Source organism: Sapajus apella, unplaced genomic scaffold, assembly GCF_009761245.1.
Source record: "Sapajus apella isolate SASKATOON/1434 unplaced genomic scaffold, GSC_monkey_1.0 scaffold34, whole genome shotgun sequence".
Lineage (NCBI taxonomy): Eukaryota > Metazoa > Chordata > Mammalia > Primates > Cebidae > Sapajus > Sapajus apella.
The window spans coordinates 15,402,377-15,428,551 of NW_022436974.1; the positions used below are offsets into that span (position 1 = coordinate 15,402,377).

The 26,175-nt window shown below is 39.9% G+C and overlaps 1 protein-coding gene across 27 annotated transcripts in view; it reads left to right on the forward strand.

Moving 5' to 3' along the window:
* PICALM (phosphatidylinositol binding clathrin assembly protein) overlaps positions 1-15,113 on the forward strand; it is a 113,031-nt gene extending 97,918 nt beyond the window's left edge. For 8 of the 27 annotated variants that reach the window (XM_032295865.1, XM_032295875.1, XM_032295852.1 and 5 more), the window contains 2 exons: positions 11,658-11,760; positions 13,264-15,113. In XM_032295865.1, the coding sequence (XP_032151756.1) occupies positions 11,658-11,750 (93 nt within the window). In that variant the 3' untranslated portion in view covers positions 11,751-11,760; positions 13,264-15,113. Of the gene's footprint in view, positions 1-2,400; positions 2,447-11,657; positions 11,761-13,263 lie in introns of all 27 variants that reach the window. The other 19 variants (XM_032295849.1, XM_032295858.1, XM_032295855.1 and 16 more) reach the window with 4 other exon arrangements.
* Positions 15,114-26,175: the final 11,062 nt, after the last annotated feature.

Below are 26,175 nucleotides of genomic sequence, written 5' to 3' on the forward strand. Positions count from 1 at the left end.
TTTTGAGAAAATTTTCATCCCAAAAAAAAAAAAAAAAAAAAGAAAAAAAGAAAAAATTGTTAGTTGACTAGCATCTGCTCTTGTTTTGTTTTGTTTTGTTTTTTGTTTTGTTTTGTTTTGTTTTTTGTTTTGTTTTGTTTGTTTTGTTTGTTTTGTTTTGTTTTGTTTTGTTTTGTTTTGTTTTGTTTTGTTTTGTTTGAGACAGGGTCTCTCCTTGTCACCCTGGAGTACAGTGGTATGATCTTGGCTCACTGCAACTTCCACCTCCCAAGTTGAAGCCATTCTCCTGCCTTGGCCTCCTGAGTAGCTGAGATTACAGGTGTGTGCCACCACACCTGGCTAATTTTTGTATTTTCTGTAGAGATGGAGTTTTGCCATGTTGCCCAGGGCGTTCTTGAACTCCTGAGCTCTAGTAGTGCACCCACCTCAGCCTCCTAAAGTGCTGGGATTACAGGCGTGAGCCACCGCACTCAGCCAGCATCTGTTCTTAACCTAGGTTTTATGTTCTATTGCCTTCTAAAACCCACATAACCCTTTCACAGAAACGCCAGAAAGTGCCAGAATTGCCTTGTACATGAGAAGAAACAGACAGAAATACCTTTTCCTAATTACTTTTTATCTTTAAGTTTCTATTTGAGAGATAAAATTTGGAATGAGTACTTAAGTATTACTGAAAAAGCAAATGAAGCAAATTGATAACTAGAAAAATAAAATCAGGCAGCAGTGAAATGGCTCAAAGAAGCTTTGGTCTCTCAACATAGTCATCTGAGTCATTTGAAAGTCAGAATCTTAAATTTGTTAATGTTACTTTTAATTCTTTTTTGAATTCCTTTGTTCTCCATGTATCTAATCACAAAGTCCCACTAATTGTTCCTCTGTTATAATTAGATCCACCCTTCTCCTTGCATTCTACAAGTTTCACCCAATCTTAGAACCTCTTTATTCATGCTTGTTTTGCAATAGTCACTGGTATTCTCTGCCTCCTCTATTTAATCCTTTCTGTGTAAATACTGGAATAATCTTCTGTAGGCAGTATTTGTAGTACCTGTCTCCATAATCATTTAAGGAGGTGAATCTTTTTTGTGTGTGGGTGACAGAGTCTCACTGTGTCCCCCAGGCTGGAGTGCAATGGTGCAGTGTCGGCTCAGTGCAACCTCCACCTCCTGTGTTCAAGCAATTCTCCCGCTTCAGCCTCCCCAGCAGTTGGGATTACAGGCACACAGTACCATGGCCAGCTAACTTTTTTTTTTTTTTTTTTGTATTTTTAGTAGAGATGGGGTTTCACCATGTTGGCCAGGCTGGTCTCAAACTCCTGGCCTCAAGTGATCCGCCCACCTGGACCTCCAAAAGCGTTGGGATTACAGGTGTGAGTCACTACACCCAGCATGAGGAGGTGAATCTAAATATAACTGAACATTTAAATCTTTTTCATAGGTTTCCACTCATCTTAAAACTACCTTATGAAGTCTCCTTATTTATAAGAGTAATAATGAGTTAACAGAATATTAAACTTCTTCAATTCTATACTTTTACAATTCTCATTAAGTATCCAGTGTTCTGCTGTTATTTTTCTTTTCCAAAAGTCCTTCACCTGCCAAGAAGTGGCTTTACTCTTTGTCCAGTCTTCAGTCATCTCTTGTCCCTTTCATATCCTGATGAGATCTGGAATTCTTTTCCTTATTCTGCATTATTTTTTTGTACAGACCATGTGACTACCTGGCATCCATCCAGTCTAGCAAGGGACTTCTTTACTAAACTATAAGCTTCATTCATGAAGGCAAGCTTCTCTGTGGCATGTTTACTTCTCTGTCCCTAGTTCCTAGAACAGTGCCTGACATACAGTTTTTGGACATTATTTGTTAAATAAATGAATCACCTTGTAAGCTTACCTTTTTCATCATATAACTTAGTCCGCCCCTCCTTCATCTCTCATTTCAGTTACTTGTAACCATTATAATAACTTACAGTGGTGTTCAAAATTGGTTTAATTTATTGGCTAATAGCTATGGTGAGCCAAAACGTTAAAAGGCTAACCTGAGGAATGAAGACAGCTTTAACTTCATGCTTGAATAATTTTAATAATTAAAAATTAAATTGTTGGCTGAGTACAGTGGCTCATGCCAAAATATTAGCACTTTGGGAGGCTGAGGCAGGAGAATCACTTAAGTGCAGGAGTTCAAGACCAGCCTCAGCAATATAGTGAGACCCTGTACCTTTATTTTTTTAAAAAGAAAAGGGTTAAACTGTTTATCTTTGAATTGGATGGGGTTTTTCTCATGCTTTAATGTGTCTCTTGGATTAATTTTGTCCATAGAATGCTAGCTGAAACCACAATAGTTTTTCTTAATGAATTACGTTTAAATTGTTCTTTCATTGTTTTGTTCTCTTTTTTCCAATTGGATTCAGAAATCATTGAGGGCAGAGACCATCCATCTCTTTGTATGGGGTAAAGTAAATGGTAGTTTAAAGGAAAAATGAAATTCCATCAAAATAAAATGTTTTAATCAAATCTCAGTTCTACAACTATTCCCAAAAGTTCTTCCTTGCTCCTTGAAGTGTTTCTTTTGAGAACTGTTACTCACCTAAAGTATAATTTGTAGCTTTTGGTCTCTTGCCTGATTACTATTAAATCAAGTTAACGTTTTTGAGAGAATCCTAGCCCTCTCAGATACCTTTATCATGTTGCCATTTAGTGAGACATTCCAGTATGTTGTTTGTTTTAAATTTTATCTGAGTTACTCTAAGCACTGCATTAGTGCTTGTTTTTGAGAAAGCAGTTAACACCTTGCAGATGGCTGTTAGCTCAGACATGATTCAGTTTTTCAGGAAATTGTCATTTTGGCTTTAATTTAGTAGACTGCATTGTAGCTTTGAAATTAGGAATTCCTATACACATACTCTTTTCTCCCCCCCCCTTTTTTCTGTACTGGGTAATTTTTCTGTAATTTTTATTTTCATGGAATCGTTGTTTAAAAAATGGATATTATGTCTTTATGTTCGTGCCTAACATTGTAGCCATCTTTAGTATGTTGTTCTACATTAGTGTATCTTCCTAGATGTTTAACTTCATGGAAAATTCTAGGTCCTTGTGGTTTTCCTTTGGTTTCTCTTCCATGCTTCCTCCTGGCCTTACTGTTTGGTTGCTTCCTACAGATTGCTAGTGTGTCTGTTTATTAACCTGGGGAGAAAGGGGACTCCTGCTTTCTCTTACTGGTGCTTTATATAAATTGAAATCTCCACTGCTCACCAGTAGTTCTAAACTCATTCTATAGTTGCAATATGCAGCTATTATATTACTAAGCATGAAGACAACTTTAACCTAGTTTTAATTTTCTTTTGAAAGTCATTGTGATACAAAATAACACTTTTTAAATGAATGCTTATATGGGAGTTTAGGTATTTGTGAAGCTCTTTGATGGTGGGGAGGGTTGTTGTTATCTTATTATTTCCTTATATGAAAAAGTCCCACTGATCACATATCAATCCGCCTGTTTTCCCAAAAACAATATGAAAAATAGAGTATTACCTTTGGGCATTTAATTTTAAAATTAAGCATATTAAAGGTTTTGTTGGTTTCTTTTTTGTTTTTGTTTGTTTTATTATTACTATTATTATTATTATTATTATTATTGAGATAGGGTCTCACTCTGTCACCCAGGCTGGAGTGCAGTGGCAAGAACATGACTCACTTTAGCTTCAGCCTCCAGGGTAGCTAAGACTGCCGGCACACACCACCATGCCTCGCTAATTTTTAATTTTTTGTAGAGAGAGTGTACATCAGACTGGTCTTGAATTCCTGACCTCAAGCAGTCTTTCCACGTTGGCCTCCCAAAGTGCTGGGACTATAGGCATGAATCACTGGACCTGGCCAAGTTTTATTGGTTTCTTGACTAGTATTAGGCCTTTTTTTAAAAGGAGGACTGCCAGTTTTGTTTATGGAGGATATGGTTAAAGATGCAAAATGGATGCTGTTTTTTGTTGTTTGCAGTGGCTAATTTTAAATAAGTCTGACATCAGTTAAGTGTCTAAAAGGAAACAATGGCTTGTTGTGAGTGCTTTTTATCCTTCTAAATGGGAGCACTGTTGCCTTTAGATATTCTAATAATTTAAGTCTTAGGAAAAAAAAATAGCCTTTTAAATTGCTTTCTTTTAAGAACTAGTGGCTGCTTTTAGGCTTCATTTTGGTTTTGTTTTTTGGGTTTGTTTGTTTTCTTCTTTCGTGGTGTGTTAATTGTACATATTGGCAGTACTTCTTTTGTCAGCGGATCTGCCCAGCTGGATTTCTGTGAGGAAGGCCTTTTGCCTTGTCAGCAGTGTGTTGTGCTCATTCATCCTTGCCTGCTACAGAATGCCATGAGGGAAGTTTCTTTGGGGATTGGGATATGGTACATTGGTGAAAGCTAGTTCTGTAGCTCCCAGTATACACCTGAATCATTCAGAACAGAAATGCTGGGAGTCTCATCTGCTGACCACTATTGCTAACAAGACCAGACCTTGCTTATTACTTGGCTTTTGCTGAGAACATTCTTGAAAAGGTAGAAATCTCATTTCTTGTCTTATTAAAGAAAACCAGAAAGTGTTCTTAAAATTTTGAATGGCTGTGAAGTTCTGCAGAATCTTCATGACGAACATCAGTGAAATGTACAGCACTGTGTCTACAGAAAGCATGGGAATGTATTATCTCACGTTTACCAGAAAAGTTCCTTTAAAAAATTATTTCTCTACTCCCATTTTAACTTTTTCCTGTAAATTCAGTATAACCATAAATTCTAGTTGAATTAAAATTAACTGGGATAGCAGAGTTTGGAGAGGAAAAAAACCACCAGCCTTAGAACCAGCAGATCTACATTAGAGTTTATGTTATAGTTTCCTAGGACTGCTGTAACAAAGTACCACAAACTTCATAGCCTAAAGTGACAGAAATTTGTTCTCTATCACTCCTGGAGAAATCAAGGAATCAGCAGAGCCATGCTCCCTCTGAGTTTTCTAGAGGAGGGGCCTTTGGCTTTTCCAGCTTTTGGTAGCCCCAGTCATTCCATAGTTTACAGCTGTAGCCGTTTAATTGCGACCTGTCACATGGTATTCTATGTGTCTCTACGTCCATGTGCCTCTCTTTATAAGGACACTTATCAAGTTAGGGCCACTCCAATGACCTCATTAACTTGATTACATCTATAAGACTCTATTTCCAAGTAGGGTCAAATTTATTGGCACCTGGGGTGTTAGGACGTCAACACATATTTTGTGGGGGTCAGAATTCAACAGTCTTTACTTCTTAACTAACCATGTGTTAAGGGAAAATTCTCTGTGTAACTTTTTGTTTTTTATTTTTTTTTGGGGGGGGGGGGACGGAGTTTTGCTCTTGTTACCCAGGCTGGAGCACAATGGCACGATCTCAGCTCACCGCAACCTCCGCCTCCTGGGTTCAGGCAATTCTCCTGCCTCAGCCTCCTGAGTAGCTGGGATTACAGGCATGCACCACCATGCCTAGCTAATTTTTTGTATTTTTAGTAGAGACGGGGTTTCACCGTGTTGACCAGGATGGTCTTGATCTCTTGACCTCGTGATCCACCCGCCTCGGCCTCCCAAAGTGCTGGGATTTTATTTTCCTTATCTGTAAAATTGTGGTATTACTTTTTGTGCTTTATCATTTTGCTGTAAGGATCAAATGAAAATACTTGAAAGTGACTAAGACAATTTTAAAAGGTTGCCCTATTTTTAGAAATTGCTCCTATTCCCTGAATTGTCCTTATTCTCTAATTCTAAGAGGACAGTTGGGCACAGTGGCTCACACCTGTAATCTCAACACTTTCGGAGGCTAAGGTTAGAAGGATCAGTTGAGCCCAGAAATTGGAGGCTGCAGTTGACAGTGATTACCACTGTACTCCAGCCTGGGCAACAGAGCTAGACCCTATGTCTGGAGGAAAAAAAAAAGTTTTAGAGAGGTTCAGATACAACATACATCCAAAATGGAATGCTCTCAGGTCACTGTGTGGCATCCCCTAAAACAAAATAGGTAATGCATTCAAGGTGACAAGGTTAATGTTGGCATAACTTTGTTATGTTGTTAACAGGCAGAAACCCAAGGTGAGGTTTTGTTGAGCATAAATGCAAGAAGCAATTATTTGTGGTACTGGACTTAACCCAAAGGACAGACCCCTGCATGTGTATAGTAGAGAAATCTTGTCTTTTAGCCCTGTCTCACAGAGGAAGCTGAGAAATAGCATTGTCTTTAATATAAATAAATGAAATACAGTGCTGTATATTTATATCCCTAAGCAACTGGATTCAGTGTACCATTAATGGCCTGGCCATGTTCTAAACATTACTCCAAAACAGCCTAACTGTTCTGTGACTCAGTGTCTTTGTGGAATCCTGTTTAGTAGCACCATGGTCTCTAAATGTTTTGATTACACAGCAGGATTAGGAAAACATGTTTGAAGCATTAGCTTAGCCTGTTTGTGCTGCTGTAACAATACCATAGACTGGGTAGTTGATAAAGAACAGAAATTTATTGGCTCACAGTTCTGTGGACTAAGAATTCTAGTATCAAGGTACTGGCATTTGTCAAGGGCCTTCCTGGTGCATGATGACATCGTGGAAGGCATCACATGACAGGCAGAAAGGCACAGAGAGAAAACAAAAGGGGGCAAACCCACCCTCTTGAGAACCCAAATACTTCTTAAAAGTCCTAACTCTTAATACCATTTACAATAGCAGCTAAATCTAAACAAGAGTTTTGCAGGGAACAAACACTCGAAACCATAGCAAGCGTGTAGCATTATTGTGTGTATTAATAGGTTACCTTCATATATTTCTACCTGCAATATATGAGGTACATTAAAAACATGAAAAAATAGGATTTTTTTTTTTTTTTTTTTGAGACAAAGAGTCTCGCATTGTCACCCAGGCTGTAGTGCTATAGCATGATCTTGGCTCACTGCACTCTCCGCCTCCTGGGTTCACGCACTTCCCCTTCCTCAGCCTCCCGAGTAGCTGGGACTGCAGGCGTGCACCACCGCACCCAGCTAATTTTTTTTTGTATTTTTAGTGGAGACTGGGTTTCACCATATTGGCCAGGATGGTCTCGATCTCCTGACCTCATGATCCACCCTCCTCAGCCTCCCAAAGTGCTGGGATTACAGGTATGAGCCACCTCACCCAGCAAAAATAGGAATTTTTAAAATAGGGCAGTTGTAATAATTTCTTTGTACATCCCACTTTCGAGACTGTTTTTAGATGGAGCTTGTCACCAAAAGGCATTTTAATTTAGCACATTTTAGAATGCTTACAATGTGTAAGTGACTGCTAATTGTTGACCAAGAGACTGATAAAGTGGTTCCTACACCTGAGGAGCCTAAAGGTGAGTGTAATACAGATACACAAGTGACTGGTTGATGATGGAGTGAGAGCCCTTAAAAGAAAGACATACAGCTGAAGAGCAAGAACAACAAAGAGGCAATGACATTTGAGCTAGGCCTGTTATAACTGTAGATGAACATCTGATGTTAGGTAGTAGGGAAGATGGAACTATGAATATTTGAGTGAGTTAGTATATGCCAGGCAACATGCTGGTGGCTTATGTTCATTTAATTCTGAAGACAACCATAAGTGGGGATACAGGTTTTGGGCCTGGTATTCTAAACCTAATCTTAGAGTCAGGATTAGATTCAGATCCATCTTTCTACAAAACCTGGCACTGTCGTTCGACACAAAGGGAGTATATCCATTTTTCTCTTAAGATGTTGACTTTGCCAGTGCAACAAAAGGAATCTCTACAGCATTGTTAAGTTGCTACCCAGGCTTTTGGATGACTGAAAAATTCAAATGTAAAGATGTGGTATAGTTGGTTCTCTTAAGAATTTTAAGTATAGCCAAATGATAAATATTCAACCATTCTCTCATAAGCTTTTAATTGCGCTAGCCTGACTTTCTAAGATTGTTGCTGTTTTCATGTTCTGACATGAATTTTTTTTTGTTGTTTGGTGTTTAACAGGAGTAAAATGAAGGAGTAACCAATTTTGTTTTATGTTATTTAGTCTTTCAGTAGACTTTTTGTTATTGTTGTTTACCTTCTTTAAGCTAGGTGTGTTTGTCCTTTATTAAAGTCAGTTTGAACCAGCCTGAACAATTGTGCAAGATCTTTACTTTAAAAAAATTTAAAAAGCTAGGTGTGGTGGTGCTTGCCTGTAATCCCAGCTACTTGCGAGGCTGAGATGGGGGGATCACTTAAGCCCAGGAAATTGAGGCTTCAGTGACCCATGACTGCACCACTGCACTCCAGCCTGGGTGACTGAACAAGACACTGTGGATAAGATTGTATTAAACACACTCTATCACCAAAAATCATTGCTCTGGATATAAAGCAAAGATTTTGGTAACATTGTATCATATTTTTCTTAAAGATTGATTAGAGTAGTGGAAAAGGAGGAATTCCTTAAAAAATGGAATTTAAGAGATACTGTCATCAACTACTTGCAGATTTTAGCATTTTTATTTATATGCTGCTCTTCTCATTTCATTTTTCTGTACATGAGAAAAGACTATGTATTGGACCAGTAAGACTGACCACTTTAAGACATCTTCAGTTGTGACATAGGTCATTTCGATTTGAACAAACTTATAGCTATACCAATTTTGTTTGGCTGTATGGCAATTTTGGGATAGAGAATGTTATTTGAAGTAAATAGGTAAAGGGTCTTTGGTTTTTTTTTGTTTTGCTTTAATTTTATTTTGCTAGATACCTGGTGTCGTAAGAGTAGAGCTTAACTGGAATGATCAATCATGATTTGTCTTAGTGTCCAGAACAATAAATCACATATGCTCACTTATAAAATTTGGTGAGTTTGTGATTAATGTTAATGGCCATTTTTTGGTTGCTGGTTTGTGTTTTTAATTTTTTATCCTCTAGTGCTTTAACCTTGCCTTTTTATGTTTCTTAGCAACCCTACATCATGTTCTTTAATTTACTCACAGTAATAAGTAGAGTCAAGTCAGCTCTTCAAGTTTTAAAATCCTCCTACTTCTCACCCACCAAGATCCCATTGCCTCTTCATGCTCTTTTGTTCTTGATTTTCCTGAGCAGTAACTGGGCTACTGAAGCACATTTCTTTTCCTTCTCTTATTTACTCTCTGAGGTGACTACTTTCTCACTGGTGCATGGTGTATCTGTGCTTTGGAATAGATGTCAGGAAGGGGTAGAATGGTCAGGGGTGCTGGGTTTCCCACTCCTTGGAGCTGTGCAGTCAGTCAAGCTAGCCTTGGCTATGATTTCATCTGCTTAATATGGGTATTGATGATAAGAAACTTATTCCAGGGATGTCATCTTGTTTTCTTATTGGTGGTCTCTATCATGTTTTAGTTTAGCTACATTTTTATGGACTTAAGACATGTGTATGTATGTGTTTTACTAATTTAAGAGACTGCTAGAAGTACTAGTCAGAAGCCAGCTCTTTTTCCCAAGGGAAAATGATTCTTTTCAACATTGTTTATAAACCTCTAGGGCTTGTCTAGCAGTATGCTCACCTATTGAGAATAGATTTGTCTCTTCTGTATTCTTCAGGGGCATTTTACTTTGGGTCAGGTGTTCAGACTGCTACCCTCATGAAAATATGCGACTTAAGAAGGTATTTCAGTGTGGGGCTGTCATAGGAAACTTCAGATTTTAGATGCAGTCTATCTGTGATAAGTAGAATATGCTGTTGCTGTTGTTTTAACTTCAGGTGAAAGAAAATTTGCTTTGGAGATAAACCAAGTTAATCTTGGAGATAAATGTGGATGTTGGACTCCCTCCAGCTTAGTAACCGATGATCACTTTACTTGAAATCATACTGCGTTTGAATGTTCATCTGTGGTTGCACTGAAGAGTGAAGAGAGGGAATCTTTGCAATAGTTATAGCTTAATTTGTCTCTTCATGGATGTTATTTGAAACCTCAAGCCCAGGCATGCTGCCCTGTCCTCCCATCTGTAGCTGCCTGCGTGATTCCATCATCCTTCCATTTGTCTCTTCCCATTGTCTTTGAACATTTGTTTCTGGGAACAAGATATGGATTAGGAAAATTACTCAACCACAAGTATAACTGATGCCTATAAATGGATCTTGGCATCCAGAACAAATTGTATATACTAGTGATGTAATATTTGCTGAAGCTCATTGGCTGTTCATTTTCTAAATGAGCTAATGAATAAGTGCTTTTCCTTAAAAAAAAAAAAAAAAAAAAAAAGAGGTAGAAATGAAATCACTTAGGACCAGCAAAGAAATCTTCTATAGGATTTGAATGTTGAAGTATGAATTAAAACTGTTTCCAGTTAGTCAACTTTTATTGCTCATTTGGACATCCCTAAAAGGATAGCTCATTTTCTAATAATCCTGTGCTTACATGCTTTGCAATCTTATACAGAGGAAGAAAAGGAATCAAGTTTGTTGCAAAGTAAAATGGTTTATGTTTGGTTTGAAATGCTCATGTCAGCTGAATGAAGGGGATACATGTATGAAAGTTAACATCTTCAGGCACAGTGGCTCATACCTATAATCTCAGCACTTTGGGAGGCTGAGGCAGGCGGATCACCTGAGGTCGAGAGTTTGAGACCAGGCTGACCAACATGGAGAAACTCCCGTCTCTACTAAAAATACAAAATTAGCTGGGCATGGTGGCACATGCCTATAATCCCAGCTACTTGGGAGGCTGAGACAGGAGAATTGCTTGAACCCGGGAGGCAGAAGTTGCAGTGAGCTGAGATTGCAGCATTGCACCCCAGCCTGGGCAAGAAAAGCAAAATTCTGTCTCATAAAACAAAAAACAAAACAAAAAAAATTCTGACTTTTCAGCTAAAACTAAGTTCAAGAAAATTTAAAAAATTAACGTCTTTGTTCTTAAGGAATAGTCTATATTTGGAAGAATAAAGATACATACTGAGTTCAGTGGTTTACTTGCTTTACAGTATATTCAAATTAAACAATAGAAGCATATTCTAAGAATCAAGTAAATAAATCCAAATAGAAAGCAGAATCAAAGATCTTAAGTATTCCCCATATTCAGGGCAGTATGTGACAGTTACAGTAGGTGACCTAAGGTCCCTTTCACCTCCCGCTGTATGTGTGTCAGTTGCAATGTGTCCAGATAAACGAGCAGGAAGCAACTTCCTGTAAACAGTGTGTGAACTGAGGACAGGACTTTCTACGCTTATAAAGAAAGAAAGGAAAGAATATTGCAGCTAGATGTGTTAAGTCTGGACTGAGGTCAGAGTTTGCATAGTTTTGGACAGATAGCCTAGACACAGGAAACTATGTTCTCTCAATTTCAAAAAATGCAATTATGTATTCCTTCCCCTATCCTCCATACCCCACCCCCCATACACTCAAAATTCTTAACCATGGGTCAGCTTATATCGACCTTTTTGGATAAAAGACTTCATTCCTTTGAAATTTCAGAAGCAAGAGTTTGTTTTCTGAAAAACACATGCCATTGCTTACCTTTTAACTTGACATGTGACTGAAACTTTTGTCTTAACAGTCCATTTTCTACAAAGGCCACCCTTATATTTATTAAAGATGACAAAACAAAAACCACTTCTTCTTTCATACATTTTCTACTTTCATGTTCTGTCATTCTGAGATCTTTTTTTCTTTCCCTCTCTCTGTCTTCTTTTCCCCCAGCTGTCGGCAGCATCCAGTCCCTCCAGTCAAAGTCCTCACAGAGCTTCAGGAAAGGACCCTTTTGCAGAGCTCTCTTTGGAGGATTTCTTATAAATCACTTTAGGTATTGCTGCTTGTTGTGGGAGATGGGGACTTAAATATTTAAAAAGAATTACCAAACACTAAGTATAATCCATACTTCTCTTTCATTTCTTTAAAGGACTCTAGGTTCCCTCTCCTCCTCCTCCTCCTCTTCCTCTATTCTTTAGGTACAAACTGAAAAGATAGGACATAAGGAAAAACAACTTTTGGAAAATATCTTTAACATAATTATTTAATGTAATCTCACCCACTGTTCACAAATGGATGAGATCAGATAAAATTTGCTTTTTAATTAAGGGCAAGTGAATACTTAAGCCCTTCTGCACATGATCCACACTGCCTCTGTTTGCTGGAAGACAGTGTAATTTGTTCTTCTTGGGGCTGTAGCCTCCAGTTTAGATATACCTTCTAGATCTTTGGGATTTTATAGTCTTCTGATTTGGCAAGATATTAGCATATCTACTTCAGTAATAGATCTTTGGCTGGGCAGTTTAAGGGAAATCGTGGGTGAAATATCTTTGAATGAACAGTGGTACCCTATTGAAAAGTATTTTTTATGGCTCTTTCGGATTTTTTTTTTATGTTAATAAAAATGACTTAGTATAATATTATTGTTCCCTTTATTACCTTTAATTATATTTCATTTGGAAATAATATTCAAATTTTGCTTTCCCAAATGAGATTTAGCATGTGGTATTTGTGCTTATGGAGAGAATTTTCTGAACTCATCATGAAAATATAGGTCATTGATCTTTCTTCTCCTCCTCCTCCACATGCTGCTTCTCAATTTTTAGTAATTATTTGGCCTGGACATGGTTGCTCATGCCTGTAATCCCAGCACTGTGAGAGGCTGATGCAGGAGGATCACTTAGAGCTAGTAGTACAAGGCCAGCCTGGGCAGTATGGTGAGACCCGAGTCTCTACTCTCCACCTCCCCTCCCCACAAATAAATTAGCCAGGTGTAGTGGTGGCACAATCTCAGCTCACTGCAACCTCCACCTCCCAAGTTCAAGTGATTCTCCGGCCTCAGTTTCCCAAGTAGCTGGTATTACAGGCACCCACCACCACACCTGGCTCATTTCTGTATTTTTGGTAGAGACAGGGTTTCACCATGTTGGCCAGGCCAGTCTCGAATTCCTGGCCTCAAGTGATCTGCTCGCCTCAGCCTCCTAGAGTGCTGGGATTACAGGCATGAGCTGCCATGCCCAGCCAGTGAGCTTTGATCAAGCCACTGCAATCCAGCCTAGACAACAGAGCAAGACTCTGTCTCAAAAACCACCACCACAACAAAAAACATTTGGAATTCGCTATATGCATCAAATGTTGAGCTCTCTGGCACATAAGTTGATAATAATACTGACTTTGTTTTATAAACAGGGTTTGTCATAAGCATGTTGTAAACACTTCTGGGCCAGTTAAATGGTAAAGACCACAAAGCATTTTTATTTCTGAGAAGACATCCTACAATACAATCAATTAATGTATTCCCCTGTTTTTTTTTTTGTTTTTTGTTTTTTGTTTTCAGATACAGTTTATGTAACTTGATGGAAGAGAATGGAATTACTCCAAAAAGACAAGTGCTCAAGCAGCAAAATCCTTTCTTCCAGCAAAATCCAAACTGCTGTCTTTTAAACTCTTTTCTTCCATTAGAATGCTACAAGTAACTCAGTGAAGGCCCATGAAGGAAATTGGGACTAGTTTATAGAAGAACGTATCAATACAGTTTATAAAGCCAAGAATTGCTATGATTTAAGACTAAGATCTGTCTTTTTGGTGACTAACCCTTCAGTTCTTTCAACTCCTGTTAATACCCATAATCAGTAACCTATCAAGAAAAGTCCTTATTTGGAAAGTGTGAAATTTGTATTTGGAAAAGCTGCCTGGAGAGAAGAACTGTGTCCTTTACTGTATTTCAACAGGACTCTTTTGGGGGGATCAAAATTAAAATTCTTAATTATGCATTATCTTTCTTTTCTCCAGTCCTCACAAATATACAGCAATAGTAACTGAAATTAACTTTTCTTTTTTAAAAAAAAAAAAATTATATTCAGTTTGCAGTAGACATTCCTTAAGTATTTGTATTTATTTATGATTATCAATTTTACGTAACATTAATATTGTATCAAACCTCCTTACGAAAATGAGTATGGATGTGCACAGTATGTTTGATTTTTATCCACAAGAATGAATCTGATTCAGAATGCTTTTCTCAGCTGACATACAGAGCACTAAATATTTTAAGGCAAGTCCATAGGTCTGAATCTCTTGAGAATTCTGTCTCTATGGGATTTAGGGAAGCATTATAAATGCATTAATCCTTATAGTCAATTCTGTGCCTAGGATTTTGCCAGGGAACAGTTCACTGACTAGGAAAAGCACTACATTTTAAATTCAGCATTAGTGCATTGGGAAGGATCTTTACTGCTTTGTGCTTGGCATGTCATTATTTTCCATTTGACATTAGGGCCTTTCCAAAATGAATGTGAGGAATTGCTTTCACTTCAAGACTTTCCTTCTTTTCACAAAAACTCTAGAAGGTGTTACAAGGGGGAGGGAAGGGGGGCAAAGTCCTTGAACTTTTTATTTGGCTTGTGCCATGTTATAATCATGTACCTTTTAAATAAGGGGAAATAGTATCATTAATGTCTAGCCAAGAGTTTAGTAAGCGAATTAAACTGCACTGTTGATCGGTGCTTTGTGTAAATACATCTTAACATTTGGGTTGAGAGGGGCCTTAAGAAGGACAGTTCATTGTAGGAAAGCAATTCTGTACATGAGTTTAAGCATTCTTGTTGCATTGTCTCTGCAGATTCTATTTTTGTTTACAATATTAAAATGTATGTTAGCAAAATGGGTGGATTTTCAAATAAAATGCAGCTTCCACAAAACTTTTGTTATGGTATTCTGGTCTGAGGTGCATTTTCATTTTTCTGTTCTCTTTTTAATTATCAGTATCATCATTTTTCCCTAATAAAAGTATACCCAGGTGATTGTATTTGTTGATTTAGTAACATGGAAGGTTTGTTTTGTATAAATTTTCAAAAAGATATCTACACTTTTTGTTACCTTGTGGACTCTTATTGATAAACACAACTACTTATTAAAATTGTTCACTTTTTATCTTTTGATCAGATGCCTTTAGTCAGGTAAGTTTAAAGGGTAATATGCAGTTGAGTTTAATATATCGGTACATACAATTATGTGTGCCAAAGAAACCTTTGATTGTATCATGTTACCTATTTAATAGTCTGTAGGATTCAGAGTACATGATAAAGAATTAAAAGCTTTGCACTGATAAGTGTCTGCATAATATATGCTGTGGTTGGAAAACAAAATGTGCTCTTAGCCAATAAATTTTACCAGCTTTTTAAGTTACACTTTTATTAAACCATTTTCATGTAAACTGGTAAGTTGTACGTTTATAAGTTACCCTTCTTAACATTACAAATTTTGGTCTCTTGTGTTTGAAGAGGTGTTTTTATATTTAAGATCTGTGGCTTATTTCTTTCATGTTGCCTTATTTTTTTTTATTGTTTTTCAGTATGTGACATGCTTCATACCCACTTCCATTTTATTGTTTAAACAACTTTTGGGCTGTGTTCAATAAGTATTATCCATGTTTTACCCATGTTATATGTTGGAATCAGAAATCAGAAATGGAACTGGGCACAGTGGCTCAGTTGGGAGGATTAGGTGCACAATCACTTGAGCCCAGGAGTTCAAGACCAGACTGGGCAATATGTTGAAACCCTGTCTGTACCACAAATACAAAAATTAGCCAGGTGTGATGGTGTATGCCTATAGTCCCAGCTACTTGGGAGACTGAAGTGGGAGAATCACTTGAACAGTGAGCCAAGTTCGCACCATTGCACTCTAGCCTGGGTGACAGAGTGAGACCCTGTTTCAAAAAAAAAAAGAGAAACTGCTTTGTAAGTGTAAGGCTGTTCTTAGAGCTTTTATATATAATCATTCATTTAATTGAGCCTATGAAAGAAGCACTTTTGTCATACCTATTTCATAGATTAGGAAACTGAGGCTGAGAGAGATTCAGTCACTTAATATAATCTTTATCAACTCCAATTGAGTTGACATCCAGAGCCACTGTGGTCTGGTTGTTGGTCTACTCTTAGGCACTCTGCTGTACAATAGAGTATAGAATGTTGTTGTGTTTATCAGGTAGTATATGTGTATGTACCAGTATGGTCAAGAGTACACAAAGTTTGATTGCTTATCTAAAGCTAAAATGAGTATATACCGGTACAGCTGTTTTGGATGAAAACTGGCCATAGAATCTCCAGAGTCCATACCCCTAATCCAATAGCTCCCTTTTTAGACATTCTACCCAGGGAAATAATCTGGGGATGGGAATTTGACTTGGGAACCTGAATTGAGACATAAATTTAAAAACAGGAATTTATACCTAAGGACAGGAGGTCAGATTAATGGAATGTATCACCCCTTGAGACCAAACCCACAGCACAAAACAGCCTTGGTCTCACAGGTCACAAATAGACATTCAGTGCAGATTTTTATTGCTATCATCCCAGATTACAGCCCAGTCTACACTACCTGATAGCTGACTCTGCTGATACTCAGCCCAACCCAAGGGAAAAAGATGGGCTTTTTTTGGGGGGGGAAGGCTGGCCTTTGGTGCAGACAGGAGGAATACCAGTCCAGTGGGCTTAGGCGAACAATATTCTTTATCAGTCACCCAATAGATAAGGGTGCTTTCCATTAGTTTATTTCTTATAGGAGAGTTGGGAAGTAAGCAGGACTTCCTGGGCCCCTTGTCCTGTGTTACAGGGAAATTACAGAGCCTACCAGACATTTTAGTTTCATTTATCAGGCAGTTTATTGATTGCAAAACTTAGCATATATAGTTCACAAAGTTCCCATTCTTGATAATTTTCTGCCCAAATGTAGCTTCTTGAGAAGGACAGGAGTGACCCATCACATAGTGGGTGTTCATGTTTCAAGTTGGCTCCATCCCATCCCCTCAAATCCTGTGCTTTAACTGCTGGAATCCTTCAGTGTGTCTGGATGGCTTACTGCTTATCAAATATTCAAGGCCTACAACCAGGTATGTTCTCATACTTCCACTTAGGTATGAACTAAAAGAGACACTAAGCAAAAGACTAGCCAAGGAAGACTTTAGAAAGCAGATTGGCTTCTTCGCCCATCCATTCAACACACTGAGTGCCTTCAATGTGCCAGTAGTTCTAGGTGCAGGAATCAATAGAACATAGGTTCTGCTTTCATTGAGCTTATTTTCTTGTGAGAGTAGGCAGTTAGCAAATATTTTATGACAAATGATAATGAATGTTGTGAGAAAAAAACAGTGGAGAGTGATGTAAAGTGCATGTAATAAGCACATGTGTTTGCTATTGTTTGTATTACTAAATTGTTGGCATTGCCAATTCTGCCTTTTTGCATAGCTAACCAAAGCCCAGTGCTGTGGAGATCCCATGAGTGGTTTTCAAAGCAGAACTTTGAACCCCTGACTCTACATGTCCTTACACAAACAAAAGTTCTTGGGCCTGGGCACCTTCAGTAATACTGTAGTTTGGTGTGACAGAACACTTTTTTGAAAACAGCCAACCCCACACATAAGTATACTTAGGGCATTAGTTTAGAATGCTCACAGATACTTTCTAAGCAGAATACTTTCTGATGTACTTTGAGACTGGGTTCAGGTGCAGGGGGATGAGAGAAAAGATGACTCAGAAATTGTGCACACTTCTTGCACTTCTGTTCACATTCCATTGGCCAGAACTTTCCTATATGGCTATTTAAAAAAAGCCTAAAGACTAAAAAAAGTCTTCAATTTGGGTGACCATGTACCACCTAAAACAGCTAAATGAATGATTATGGAAGAAGGGGGAGAATCATTTTATTTTTTTCACTTTTATTTTGTACTATTGCTAATAGGGAGAATATATTTAAATGAGACATTGGTCACCACCTGTGGAAGTCTGGCCGGCAGACCGTGACTCAACGACGCATGAGATGGATGAATGAATGCACTCTTCACACTATGACTGTGATACAGGTGGGCCAGGGAGGGCTGGCTGTTGGCTGCTTTCAGAGGGCAAAATGCAACCAATCAACCAAGACTCCCTGTCTATCCACACATTTATTCATAACACTTTCTAAGTCAACACACTTGTGGATGATTAAAAGAGTGGTTATACGAATGATAAAAGCTTTATGTTCTGGGGCCCAGAGTAAATACTATTAACAGATAATTCCCCTTTGACCCTCCCTGGAGAGGGCCACCCAGCACAAAATTAACATGAATAAACAAGAGTGGAGACAAAGGGATGTGGGGTAAACAGACTTAAGCTGGGAAAAACCTCTTATCATCCCTATCATCTCCCTAACTTAATGGACTGGCTGGCCACCTTCAGGCTGCCCCAGTGAAACCTTTCGGCCTTCCAAAAGGTTTGAGACTATAACTTTTCCTAATATATCTTAAATATTTTGCCAGCCACCCCAAGTGAATAAATAGCAACCATTGCCACAGTCATACAATTTTTATTAGAAGAATTGTTAATTTCGTGAATCTTTTTATGATCTGTGACTTCAAAACCCATGACACATACTGTAAGCTGAGATCTGAGAAATGTTTATAAATAATATTGTAGAATTGAAATGTGTCATTGAAAACAAATACAAAAAATATCGAAAGCTTAAAAAATGAAAACTAAGCAAACCCAAGCTGCTAGTGCTGAGTAAATGTTACAAGACATGTTGAAAATATGCACCTTCTCACCAGATTTAAGTCCAGCTGTAGCTCACGTTGACATTTCTAATTAATAGCATAAAAGTCACAAAAGATACTTTTTAAGTGGCTAGGAGAAAAATGACTTATGTAAAAATGAGACGTAACAACATCAAAACTCTAAGGTTAATTACACACTTGTGCTAGAAGCTCAAGGGAGGTCGGGTACCATCCCTCTGATTTGGTGTTTGAGGACTTTGAGGTAAAAGTGCCTCACTGGCCTCATTTAGAGTAGTCATAGAGAGGGGACTCCCACATGGTTAATTTTCATTCTTCTTAGGAGGGAAATGTTGCAAGGGCTAGCATGTTTTTATAGCTGAGACTATACAAAAAGATGGCAGTAAGCCAAGAGGTCAGCAAGTTGACACAGGACTTGAGGAAGGAAATGCTGACAAAGCCGTATGCTAAGAATCTGTAAGGATATCTGAATCTGCCGTTACTTTAAGATTCATTTGTTATGCTGGAAATCTGAGAGATTAAGTCACTTAATATTATAATCTTTGTCAACTCTCCTTGAGTTGACACCCCGAACTACTGTGGTCTGGTTGTTGGTCTACTCTTAAGCACTCTGCTGTACAATAGAGTGTAGAATGCCGTTGTGTTTATCAAGTAGCATCTGTGTATGTACCAGTACAGGCAAGAGTACACAGTTTGATTGCTGAAATCTGAAAACATTTCTATTTAAAGATTCTTTAAAAGTATCTTAAAGGCTTTTAGCACTTACTCTGATCACAAGAACAGAATGACCTAAAACATAACCAACCTAAAGAGTCATGATACCAAAAAAAAAAAAAAGGGCTTTCTGGGAACAGGAGCCTCACAAAGTCATAGGAATAGGAAATGGAAATAATCAAGTTAAAGTCACTAATATTTAGAAAGCCTCAGTTGAACAAGGGCTCGTTTCCTTGTGTGTTACAAAAGCCAGTTTATTCCAAGGAAAATACAGAGAACTGTTGTATTGACATCTAGTAAAGCAAGCAAGGACCAATCAGGCCTTTAACAAACAGACCTTTGTTGCCATAAAACCACCCTAGCCTTTCTGTTCCCTGAATGGCTCTAGTGTCTGACAGGGCTTGAGAGGAGACAAAAATGCCAGTACCCCACCTCCCGCCACACATAAGAATTTTGGAACTGGGTTTACGACTTGTCCCTACAGCCTGAAGTAGATCAGCAGATCCAGGGCGGGCCTTGGAGCCTACTGGATGAAGGCCATGCCCCAACACCAGGCGGCAACTGATTTGCTCTCAGCAAAGGATGGAGCAAGCCCTTGGATTGTGTGTAGTACATATGTATGTAACTATCACATATCTATACAAATTAAAAATTAAAGTATGTCGAGCCTGGCTGTCAGACAGGTTTGCACCTCACACCATGTGATGGATTGGATACAGACTGTGTGCCTCTGCATGAATGCACTGCAAAGACAACTATACATCTTTGGCTACTTCCAGAGAATCTTTAGAGATTCCTGTTAAATGCCCATTTTTTCAACTGCCATATATTGCATGTCTACTGGGTATTGCTTAGACACTTTCTAATCCTTAAATAATACTACAGTATGGGAATTAGATTCATAAAGTACAGTTGAGGCGCCAGGTGTAATTGACTGCCCCAGATGCAAAGGCAGCCAGCCTGACTCCACAGAATGTGTTTTCCCATACTCTCTTTACACCTCCTTAATTCCTTCAAACCTATGTAATTTCTGGGCCTAAAAGTAAGCAATTTACTAGCCTGAAGCTCAAGCTGCAACCACCTTCTTCCTGCCCTCAAAATCTTGAATAACAACATGCAAAACTCACATACTTGGTTTTTCTGAGAACTGAAACCTACATAAAATCCTCCTAAACTCATTTTGATTTAAATTGCTTTTTCCAAACCTATTACTAAAGGTATTAAAAACAATGTGAGTTAAACACGTGGTAGCCTCACCCACCACACCTAGAATAGCTTGTCCTGGTCTCCCACTTTCCTTGCTTCCTTCCGTCCTTGTTATTGCTGAAGACTGAAAGCAGCAATGATGGCTCAGCCTGTCTTAGTGGACCATGAGCTATTTGAGGAAAGAAGCAGTTTGATTTTGCATCCCTAAAACCTTACACACAGTGCCTGACTGGTTCCATAAATGCTTTGTTGAATGAGTGACACCCATAGGAAGTTCACAGTGGTACAACTTTTATTGAGAGTTGCTTTGCAATGTAGTCATTAACAAACCTACCGTTGTAAGCTGTTAAGAATTTGGGTTGTTAAGAAAACTGCAGACTTGTTTTAGAGATACTGTTATTCTGCAAATCCCAAAAACAAGAAACAATATTAATGGAAGGAAAGCACATTGATAGGGTTTGAATGTTTGTCCTCTCCAAATCTCATGTTGAAATGTAATCCCCAATGTTGGATGTGGGGTCTGGTGGAGGGTGATTGGATCATGGGGGCAAATGCCTCATGAATCGTTTAACATGATTCCCTTGGTGATAAGTGAGTTCTTGCTCAGGCCACATGAGATCTGGTTGTTTAAAAAAGGCTGGACCATCTCCCTTCTTTCTCTTACTTCTCTTGCCATGTGATGCACCCATCCCCCTTCACCTTCCACCTTAAGTGTAAGCTTCCTGCAGCTCTGTCCAGGAGCAGATGCTGGCATCACACTTCCTGTACAGCCTGCAGAACTGTAAGCCAGTGAAACCTGCCCTGAGTTCAGCTCATTAACTATTTTGTCCACACCTGGTATCAAACCATATAGTATCAAACCATACGGTATCAGTACTAGGCTGGACGGCAATAGCAGTCCAGGCAGCAGTAACACCCCGGCTGGACCCATCTGGATACCATGCTCCATCAGGAATGGGGGGCTGCCCCTCTTTACATGGTGGTGGCTGAGAGCTTAAAGGTGCCTCAGGCTGACCCATGACCTTATCTTGCATCAGAATTACAGGTCCCAAGGTTTCTTGTAATTCTGCTGCTAAGGAACTTGTATTCAGGGTATTTTGCTGTTCTGAATAGGAATCCCACTTTGCTAAGGTAGATGTCTGTGTTGTCCCGGTCCGAGGGTCATTATCCATGAATGTACCCACCTCACTTGCCTGTAAATGGATAAGTCATTTACAGGTAAGACTACTGTAGCTTGTCTTGTCATACTCTCACAAGGCTAAAGGGTGGTATATGCAGCTACTAACTACTTCTCTATCAATGAATACCAGAGCTCAGCTCCCTTCCAGAGTTGGGACCAAAAGCCTGCCAGTGGTCTAAAGCCTTCTGTGTACTGCCATTGGCCCAAGCCAAAACCATTTATAGTCACATGCACATCAAGTTCAAATGGATGCCCCTGGTCAATTACTCATAGGGCCTGTGCTTGCTGTATGGCCCACTTGGCTGCCAGAAAAGCCATCTCAGCCTCATCATTCCAATCCCAAGTAGTTCCCATTTTTGTCAACTGATAGAATGGTTTTACCATCTGAGCCAAATGGGTCACATATGCCATCCCAAGAGGCCCACAAAAGTCTGTAGCTGCCTCATCGTTGTGGGCTGGGGATATGACTGAACTTCATCAATGATGGCCTCTGCTATGGCCTTTGTCTTACACAATCAGGTAACTCCCAAGAATTTGGCAGACAATCCAGGCCCTTGGACCCTGGATTTGTTGACAGCCCAACCAGATGCTGCCAAATGTTGTAAGAGGGGTGCCGCCACTTCTAAATCCGCAAGAGAATCAGAGGTTAACATAATATCATCAATATAATGGAATAGGTGGACTCCCTTTGGACATTTCCAGGTGGCTAAATTCGTGGCAAGGAGAGCATGACATATGGTGGGGCTATGCACATAGCCCCGCGGCAACACTGTGAAAGTCCCATTGTCGGCTTTCCCATGTGGAGGCGAACCGTTCCTGGCTCTCTGAAACAATGTCAACTGAGAAGAATGCATTGGCCAAGTCCACCACATACTCTCCCAGTTTCATCATCAAGTGATCCATCAAATCCATGATAGACAGTGCAGCTGCATGTAAAAGGGGTGTTACTTTAGTTCTTGATAATTCAACGTCATCTGCCAAGTTCTGTCAGGCTTCTTGACCCGCCATACTGGAGAACTGTAGCGGCTGTGGGTGCCATGAACTATCTGCACCTCCTCTAACTTCTTAGTAGTGTCGGTTAACTCTGTATGCCCACCTGGCAAGTGGTATTGACTGGTGAAAGTAATCCATCAGGGTTGTGTAAGGACCTGGAGCTAGTGATGCATATATCTGCGGAGTACTGGCTTCACCATACAGACTCAGAGTCTGAATTCTCTGGCCATGGTTTGTAAAACCAAGACATGCAAAATATCCACCCCCAAAATGTATTCAGCTATGGGAGAAACATACACAGCGTACAAGTGGGGAGCCAAACAGCCAGTGCCAAGGTGGAAAGATACAGGTTTTACTTTCACTGACTGGCCTCCATAGCCATCTATGTATGCAGCCTTGCCTGGAAATTTATCCAGGTTCCCATAAACAAGACTACAATTTGCACCAGTGTCTACCAGCATCAGCACCCGCTGTATGTTGGTGGGGGCCCCATGGATTGCCTATTCCACAGATGGCCTCTGGTCTTTCCAGTGTCCCCCCTAAGCCAGGCACCTTGGCCAGTTCCCTAATCAAACACAAAAAGCTCTCTACCTCCACCCATCTGCAAGTAGTGCTTGAGCTGGAGCATCCAGGTGGGACTGGGTTGAGCAGCATCGTCCTGTCACCTCTTGGGCATTTTCTGGAACTGCTGCTCTGGGGACAGCTGCCTCCACAAAGTTAACAGCATTTCATTGGGTTGCCTATCAATTTTTTCTCAGTCATCCCCAGCCAAAATCTAATTGATTCATATCTGCGTGTGGGTCATCCACTGGGGCCCCTTTTTGTCCCATGAGGTGACCCCCTGCAGAAAAGTTACCTTCCTCTTGTTTATGGTGTGGACTCCTTGGTCCTACTGATGGCCCTTTGCTTTCCCGAGGGCCGCTGTGGCAGCAGTCACTTCATGAATGCGGCACCCCACATAGTGAGGAGAGCGACCAGGGAGGCAAAGGCACTCAGCGGGGCAGAGCCCAATACAAGATCCCTCATGTGGGAGGTAAAGCATTAATCATCTGGTCCTTAGGTACTCAGATTGAACATAGCCTGCCATATACCCATCTCCCAAATTACTTGTACCAAATCTGTATACGACTGCCATTTACTCACAGTTTCTGATATTTCTCTGGAGTCATTCCATACCATTCATATGGCCGCCATCAGCCATTCAATTAGGGCGTGGTCACATAGCCCCTGTGCTAACTGCCTGCTCACCTGCAATCGATGACAAATGGAGAGATGGTCATAACGGAGTCCAACTTTTCCATTTTGGAGGCAGAGGAGATGATAGTGTCAGTTTCCTCATCCCAAAGGTGAAGCATCCAGGCGGGTAGGGGTTCCTCCAAATGCTACCAACACCATTTACCTAATTGCTGCAACTCAATTGGGGTATAGTCAGTGTATGACATGTGCTCCATCATGGTAGGGGGCCCTGAGCCCACCCCTGGGATCCCAATGGCTATTCATGCTCCATTTTCTGATGGATCACTGGGTAAGCCCACAACAGAGGTTCTTCCTCCTCAGTATCAGACTGAGTGGGGTTCTCTGACCGGGATGGTAGGCTCAAGCCCACACTAACAGCAGCCTGTAATTCTTATTCCAAGCTGTGTATCTGGGCCTCCAGGTACTCTGCTTGCACCTGGAGGTCCCTTACTTGTGTTGCATCCCGCAGGGACTGAGTGTGCACTTCCCACAGTGCAGTTAAAAAAGCCCATCCAACTCTGCCAGCAAAGGTGTGCTCCTTCTTGGTACTCTCTGCTTCCAGGTGTTTCAGCACCTTCTCCATGCTTACGGGGCACCTGTCCACTGCCCACCCCTGTTTCCACCAGGGTCCATTCTAGCAGCACTGCTGCCACAGGGTACCATAACCCATGTTGGAGCCACATGGCTTACCGAAGATCATCAAGGGTCGGGGGCTCACTTACCTCAGAATCCTGCCAACTATGCCACTTGTCAGGTTCCAACCCAAGCTGGCGTCAGAAGGGAGCTGGTGAGTGGGTGGTGGGTAGCTGCAGGAACACTTGAGGGACCGTAGGCAGTTGGGACATGGCTTTATTCTCTCCCCCTCTTCTACAGAGTCAGCAGTGCAGTTATATTTGTCACAGGCAACAGTGGCTTAAAGCCAGATATAAGCTCACACAAACAGATTACATTAAATGGCTACATAAATGTGATTACATAGTGCATGGGATTGTGTGTCTACATTCCAAATCTGTAGATTCCAAGTCAGGCTGCACTGATGTCTACCTTGGCCTACCTACTCCTGATTGAATCACAGGCATTTTCTTTCTTCTTTTTTTTTTTCAGTTTTAGAATTTGACACTATGAAATAGACCACTTAATAAACCAATTGGCTTTTCCCCCCAAGATTAAAATTAGCATGCACTAGCTCCTACTTTATTTATTTTTATTATTATACTTTAAGTTCTGGGATACATGTGCAGAATGTGCAGGTCTGTTACATAGGTATACATGTGCCATGGTGGTTTGCTATACCCATTACCTCATCATCTACATTAGGTATTTATCCTAATGCTCTCTCTCCCCAACTCCCCTAGCCCCTGCTAGCCCTCCCCAGCCCCCTACCCCTTGCTATCCCTCCCTTAGCCCCCCACCCCCCGACAGGCCCTGGTGTGTGATGCTCCCCTTCCTGTGTCCATGTGTTCTCACTGATCAACTCCCACTTAAGAGTGAGAACATGCAGTATTTGGCTTTCTGTTCCTGTGTTAGTTTGCTGAGAATGATGGTTTCCAGCTTCATCCATGTCCTGCAAAGGACATGAACTCATCCTTTCTATGGCTGTATAGTATTCCATGGTGTATATGTGCCACATTTTCTTTATCCAGTCTATCATTGAGGGGCTTTTGGGTTGTTCCAAGTCTTTGCTATTGTGAATAGTGCTGCAATAAACATACGTGTGCATGTGTCTTTATAGTAGAATGATTTATAATCCTTTGGGTATACAGCCAGTGATGGGACTGCTGGGTCAAATGGTATTTCTGGTTTTAGATCCTTGAGGAATTGCCACACTGTCTTCCACAATGGTTGAACTAATTTACACTCCCACCAACAGTGTAAAAGCATTCCTATTTCTCCACATCCTCTCCAGCATCTGTTGTTTCCTGACTTTTTAATGATTGCCATTGAAACTGGTAGGAGATGGTATCTCATTTTGGTTTTGATTTGCATTTCTCTAATGGCCAAGTGATGATGATCTTTTTTTCATATGCTTGTTGGCTGCATAAATGTCTTCTTTTGAGAAGTGTCTGTTCAGATCCTTTGCCCACTTTTTGATGGGGTTGTTTTTTTCTTGTAAATTTGTTTAGGTTCCTTTTTGATTGTGAATATTAGCTTTTTGTCAGACAGGTAGATTGCAAAATTTTTCTTCCATTCTGTAGGTTCCCTGTTCACTCTGATGACAGTTTCTTTTGCTGTGCAGAAGCTCTTTAATTAGATCCCACTTGTCAGTTTTGGCTTTTGTTGCCATTGCTCTTGATGTTTAGGTAATGATGTCTTTGCCAATGCCTATGTCCTGAATGGTATTGCCTAGGTTTTCTTCTAGGGTTTGTATG